The 7,536-nt window shown below is 34.5% G+C and overlaps 1 protein-coding gene across 6 annotated transcripts in view; it reads right to left on the reverse strand.

The window, feature by feature from the left end:
• LOC147176438 (membrane-associated guanylate kinase, WW and PDZ domain-containing protein 2-like) overlaps window positions 1-7,536 on the reverse strand; it is a 324,669-nt gene that overhangs the window by 176,977 nt on the left and 140,156 nt on the right. For all 6 annotated transcript variants that reach the window (XM_086072679.1, XM_086072680.1, XM_086072678.1 and 3 more), the window contains exon 2: window positions 5,119-5,235. In XM_086072679.1, coding sequence (XP_085928805.1) covers window positions 5,119-5,235 — 117 coding nt within the window. The remainder of the gene's footprint in view (window positions 1-5,118; window positions 5,236-7,536) is intronic.

Below are 7,536 nucleotides of genomic sequence, written 5' to 3' on the forward strand. Positions count from 1 at the left end.
GAGAATACAAACGCCGTCCTAGTGCGAAGAGGGTTTACAAATTGGCTGATGGACCGGCGAGACGACCCCTACCAGGTTAGTTTAGCGCTAGCTAACTGGTACGACAGAACCCAGATAGATTTAAAACTTTACCAAAAGCAAAAAAATAAAAAAACACACCCTGGGTTCTGCCGTTGGCCAGTGTAGAGTAAAGGATTCTAGAGGTTTCAGTAAATTATGTTAAGGTAAAAACTAAAACCTTTCCGTAGGTTGACGCAGCTGTGTTAAAACCCGTGGGCGTTATTTTTTTGGGATTAAATTCTTGTAATTGTTGCCAAAATCTGGCATTTCCTTTGAAGTGTGATAACTTAGTCATTTATGAATATTTTTTCACTTTCAACCGCTCAAAATGTTCACTGGCATCAGACCTATCTATACATATATAGTTTTAATTTTTTTTTTTTTTTTTAATGCCCTCTATGGACAATAATAGCAGTATTATGCTAACAGCAAAATTAACTATGCTGTATATATATGTAAAATAAAGGTCTAATTTGAATATTTCATATGACATATTTATAGGCTTGAATAAGTCCATAAGTCATAACAATATAATTTTTTTATGCATGCCCAGTTTTTCACAATGGCATTTTTCTGAATAGCACAAAACTCTTGTAATTTTGCCAAAATCAGGCATTTCCTTTGAAGTGAGATAACTTAGTCATTTATGAATATTTTTTTCACTTTCAACCGCTCAAAATGTTCACTGGCATCAGACCTATCTATACATATATAGTTTTTATTTAATTTTATTTTTTTAATGCCCCCTATGGACAATAATAGCGGTATTATGCTAATAGCAAGACTAACTATGCTGTATATATATATAAAATAAAAGACTAATTTGAATATTTCATATGACATATTTAGAGGCTTGAATAAGTCAATAAGTCCTAACAATAGAATTTTTTCTGCATGACCAGTTTTCACACAATGGCAGTTTTCCGAATAGCACAAAACTCTTGTAATTTTGTCAAAATCAGGCATTTCCTTTGAAGTGAGATAACTTAGTCATTTATGAATATTTTTTTCACTTTCAACCGCTCAAAATGTTCAGTGGCATCAGACCTATCTACACATATATAATTTTATTTTATTTTTTTATATTTTTAATGCCCCCTATGGACAACAATAGCAGTATTATGCTAATAGCAAGACTAACTATGCTGTATATATATATATAAAATAAAATAATAATTTGAATATTTCATATGACATAGTTAGAGGCTCAAACAAGTCCATAAGTCATAACAATATAATTTTTTTATGCATGCATTTTGTATTCATTTATTAGCCTTTGGCGCCACCTAGTGGATTTTTGTGTTAACACTCTCAACACACAAATTCCTCTATTTTCATGTTTATGACTCGTCAAAGAAGCGATTGCATCAGTAATCACGGAAAATGCATTATAACACATCAGGTTTACAGCATATCAAAAACTGTGATTTATAATGGGAGTCAATGAGCCAAAATCCGGCATTATTACAACAATTTAGTGTGAATCTCTCCCTCCTGTTTGGTAATAATTATAAATTACAGCATGGCGCCAATTTGAACTTCTACATTTTTAAACAATCCTGGTAAAATGTCAGGTCCCTAGTGTATTTTTTTCAAATGCTTTTTCTTTGATAAAAAACAGAAAAAAGCCAGAAAATGGACAAATAACGCCCACGGGTTAAACGCATCAGGCGCACATAATCGTGTAGGTAAGTGACAATGAAAGCTGGATCCGCCCATATTTGTGATGCCATTTTGTGTGATCATATCACGGTAGTCAGCATTAGCTCCTCAGAAAAATGCACTCTGGCTGGTTAAAAATAGGTTTTCCACGACAATTTTTAGGCATGACATACAGGAGAATCTCCTCTATCACCTCCTTTTCCATTTCATGAGTTGCAAGCACTACATTGATATATATCAAAGGCATGGTTTATTAAGTAATCATAAAACCCTCAAAAAGTGTTGATAGGTAGCTTGTTTTTTTATTTTTTTTTTATTTATATAAACATATCTCAACAAATTTTGAGGTACATGCTGACAAAGTTTCATCCAATTTGTACAATGCCGGCGAAACATTTTCCAACATTTTGGACCATACCATTTATTGTTATTTTCCAAGACGGCGTCTTCGTTATGCTTTGTTTGAGACCCAGGGGTCAGTGATAACTCCATTCGTTGTTAAGAATGGTATGGGAGTCTGGTAGCCAAATAGCTTGTGAAATCGATGTCTCTTTTTTTATATAATTCGGTCCACATTTAAGGTGAGCCCTTCAAGGTCTGATTCAAAAATTTATCACAGCACTTTCTCTTGTTTTGAATGTGAAACAAGGGGTAATTTTTGGCCTTCTTTAAAATGTCATAACTTTCTTAATTCTTTACCTATTGAAAACTATTTTGTTCCTTTATACAAGCTCTTGATTTTGAGTGATTTTGGTTCTGCTGAATTACAAAATATTAAAAAAATTTGGGGCACATACCTTGGCACAATCCAATATGTGTAAAAAAAAAAAAAAAAGACAGAAAGAAATGCATAATATATAATATATGAATATGAGGCTTGGTAAAGTGCTTTGGACAACATACGGTTTCGATAAAGTGCTATATAAGTACACTTGCACTACTTCATTTACCATTATGAACAAACTGGATTTTTCTTCTTTTGGACTATGATGTGTTTTTCGGCAAAAGTACCGTCAGTAACTTATTTGAGTTAATTCAGGATTTGCTGCTAAGCAACAGTAAAAAAAAACAGCGAATGTGGATTTTAGGTGCGAGTCTGAGCTCTACTGGAAAGCAAACCATCGACTTTGTGGAAGACATTTTCTTACAAGGTAAGTCTAAAATGATTGGTTTATTTCTTTGAGGAATTTAGCAAAACATAATGCTACAACTGTTGCATGCATTCAAGGCTCTCTTAATTCTTGAACACAGAAGAAAAAGAAAATCAATAAATCAGCCGGTCCCTCAGTAAAATAAAGAAAGATTAAATACATTTTAATTACTTAATAGCAGATAAATGAAGGCAACATTTATTACAGGATATCTTGATAATGTATAAATGCTCAGTAGGCTCGATGAAAGAACGGAGTGGGCCATATGACTTCACTTAATCAAATCATAGCCCCTGAATCATATTCCGAATCGAATCATTAGGTCTCCAAAGATTCCCACCTTTAGCGACAGCTGACACCTCACAGGGCAGAGTCAGAGAAGCAAACTAATGAACCACAAATGAACAATAAAGCAGCGAATTACCGACCGGAGAAGAGTTAAACATAAGTTATTAGTTTGAGACAACTCGACATAGATTTTACATGTTCAACAGAAGGTAAGTAAAATCTCCAGTCAAGTGCTATTTGTTTACACCCGCCATGGTTCCTCGGAACGCCTGCCCTCGCTGCTGATAAAAAGTCTGTCCTTGAGGAAACACTGCACGTTTATATTTTTTAATGAAAATTTATTTTTGACTTTTGGTTTAAAAACAACAACAAAACAGAATTGTCCTTTGCTTGAAACAATGTTTGAAATTTAATTTCTTAAAGAATCACATTGTATAAAGTGTCCAAACCAAAGTATAAGCATAAAACTCCCAAATACAAGACAAAACCACCCCGTCGAAAATTGTTTGTCTCTCTAAATCAGTGACACCTGTCAACTTGTGTAGACCCTAATTATAACCTGCCTGGCCACCTGCCCACATCAGAAAACAAAACACTCTACCCTGTAGTGGTTGGAGGTATAAAAAACAAACAAACATGGCGCAATTCAAACTAAATTTCAATATTTTCCATCCATCCATCCATTATTTCCCGCTTATATCTGGGGTTGGCTCGCAGGGTCAGCAGCTTTAAGTGTGAAAGCCCAGACTTCCTTCTCCCCAGCCACTTCAACCAGCTCCTGCTGTGGGAGAAACATAGTCTCTCCAGCATGTCCTGGGTCATCCCCCGGGACCTCCCGCCCGTGGGACATGCTCAAAACACCTCTCCAAGAGACTTCCAAACCAGATGCCCGAGTCACCTGACCTCAGCTGGAGCAGTGGCTCTACTCTGAGTCCCTAACGGATGTCCGAGCTTCTCACTTATTATATGTCACTTTAAAGGGAATTAAGTGACTGTAGGATATGTGAATATGAATATTCTTTTACATGAGGACCCCTTTGCCAGAGCCGGTCACATATACATTACAGTTCATCATTCAATCGGAAGCAATATTGGAAGGCTTTAAATCAAAGCGCGTGCAAATTGAGTAAATGGTTACCTTCACATGAAGATACCAAACAAGCCCAACCCAATCAAAATACACACATCTGGTACCTACACTGGCATTCACGCTCCTTCTCAATCAAGTCTTTTTGCATGCACAACATGATCACATCACATGACACATTTAATAGCAATATAACGTGTCAAGTCATCTGCAGAGTCATGCCGGGGAGCCGCTTCAGCTTTGAAATTGATTTACAAACTGCTGCACGCCGACAGTAATGACATCGCCCGCCAAAAAGGTTCAGGGGGAACCCCCCCCCCCCCCCCCCCCCAGGGGGAACCCCCCCCCCCCCAAAAAAAATGTGCATGTCTGCAATGCAATGCAGCCTTGTGGCATTGTGTGTGTGTAAACATAAAACCCATTAGGATTATGGTGCCAACCGAGTGACGTTTTCTTATCTTTGCATATAAGTGTGTCTGTGTGTGTTAGGTGAAAGGGGGGAATTTGGGACACCAATGCAACAAAAGCCTCGAGACAAGAGGCTAGTTGCCGTGGAAACCTCAGGCTGAAAGCTCGGCAGCCGGACGATGGCGAAGGAAGGCGCGCTAGGCGGCGAGACACTGCAAGAAAGAGCCTGTGTGTAATGTGCAAAAAAAAAAATGAAGTGCAACACATCCAGAGGGGGGCAAGCAGGGAAAGTCAAACACAGGGAAAACAATGAAATGGGTAGGTGGGGAAGGGAAGGAGGATGGATGGATGGATGGGGGTGTCAGGGAGGTCTATCTAAGTCAACGATAAAAAGGCTATAAAATAAACAATTGTACAGATGGTGTGGATGCTGAGAGGAAGAGGAGGAGGAAGAAGACTCACAAGGAACAGTGCGTAGGTACAGGTTGTCTCGGATGATCTGCTGGTGGTCGTGGTCCACGGAGCCTTTGGAGAAGCGCAGGTTGAGGTAGTGCCGCAGGTCCTTGTCAACAACCCCCCCTGTAACAAAATAAAAGCAAAGAAGACTTACAAGTGGCCACACTTTATTTTACTATGGATGTTTTAATTACTCAACACTTTGAGTTACATTTCAATCTAATAAAGGTGCTATATAAATCAGGTTTGATTTGAAATATATGAAATTGAAATATAGATTATATTTATATTAGTGCTGCCAAAGTTAAAGCGTTAACTAATTAATTATTCACAAAACATTATCATTAGCAGATTAATCACACTATTCATTTTGACCGCAAATGATCCTTCAGCTGACTGCGGATGACTATGTTAAAGGTAGCACAAGTTGTGTTTGAGCAATAAACATAACTACATGCATTAAAGTAAAGCATTTTATAAATGTTTGTGTATGAGATTCAGAATATTTGTTCATGTCAAAATATTGGTTATTATTTTCCATTTTAAATTATGCAAGTAATTAACTGATTAGAAAAAGGATGAGCGTGCGCAGTGGATCAAAAAAATGTTGAAGACGTCCTGCTAACATTAAATGTCCAAAAAATTTGCACATAACAGGTGCTCTTCAAATTTGACAGGCAAAAAATGTTGATAAAAGGAGCCTTTTTAATTAAGCGATTTATATATATATATATACATATACACATATACATACATACATATACATATACACATATATACATACACATATATACACATATATACACATACATATATACACATATACATATATACACATATATACACATATATACACATATACATATATACACATATATACACATATATACATATACATATATACACCTCCACTTATACATATATATATATATATATATATATACATATACATACATATATAAACATATACATACATATATATATATATATATACATATATACATATATATATACATATACATATACGCATATATATATATATATATATACATATACATATACATATGTATACACATATATATATATATATATATATACGTATACATATATATAATTACATATATATATATATATATATACATATACACATATACATATACATATATACATACATATATATATACATATACACATATATATATATATACACATATACATATATATATATATACACATATGCACATATACACATATATATATACACACATATACACATATATATATATATATATATATATATATATATATATATATATATATATATACATACACATACATATATATATACACATATATATATAAACATACACAAACATATATATACATATATATATAAACATACACATACATATATATACATACATATATATATATATATACATATATATACATACATATATATATATATACATATATATACATACATATATATATATATATATATATATATATATACATATATATATATATATATACAACACAATCGGGAAAAATAGCTTATAACGGCTATTAAAGTGGTGAATGTACACAATCACCAGAATAAATTAATCACATTTTTTATAACTATTATCACAACCTATACTCAGAAACTAATAAGCCTAACCCAGAGAATATTGAGGCATTCCTCAGTAGCTTAAATATACCTCAGTTAACTACTGAATATAAAGATATGTTAGATGCGCCACTTACTATCAACGAAGTTGTACAGTGCTCTAGATAGTATGCCAAATGACAAAGCACCTGGCCCGGATGGTTATCCGGCTATATTTTTTAAGCACTTCTGGTTAATGCTTGCTCCACTATTCTTAAGAGTAGTAACAGAAATTAAAACCAATGGTCACATACGCCCACACATGAATACAGCAGCAATTCAACTTTTATTAAAGCCAGAAAAAGACCCCACCCTTCCATCAAGTTACCGTCCGATTTCACTAATTAACACTGATATTAAAATTATCACTAAGGCTTTCACATCTAGACTAGAAACAGTAATCCCGACAATCATTCATAGCGACCAAACAGGCTTTATTAAAGATCGTCACTCTACTAATAATAGTAGGAGGCTCTTTAACCTTATTAGCATGTCACAGCGGCATGATAAAAAGGCAGTTATTATATCATTGGATGCAGAAAAAGCTTTCGACAAAGTTAACTGGTCCTTCCTCTTTGCTGTTTTAAATAAATTTGGCTTTGGGAAGTCATTTATTCACTGGGTGTCAGTATTATATGATTATCCTAAAGCTACAGTTACTACTAATGGGATTATATCTCAGACTTTTACTCTACAGAGAGGCACAAGACAGGGATGCCCACTGTCGCCTTTATTATTTGCAATATTTATTGAACCGCTTGCATTAGCCATAC

The sequence above is a fragment of the Leptonotus elevatus genome, chromosome 4, assembly GCF_054856555.1.
Source record: "Leptonotus elevatus isolate MCC_2025b chromosome 4, RoL_Lele_1.0, whole genome shotgun sequence".
In the NCBI taxonomy this organism is placed as follows: domain Eukaryota; kingdom Metazoa; phylum Chordata; class Actinopteri; order Syngnathiformes; family Syngnathidae; genus Leptonotus; species Leptonotus elevatus.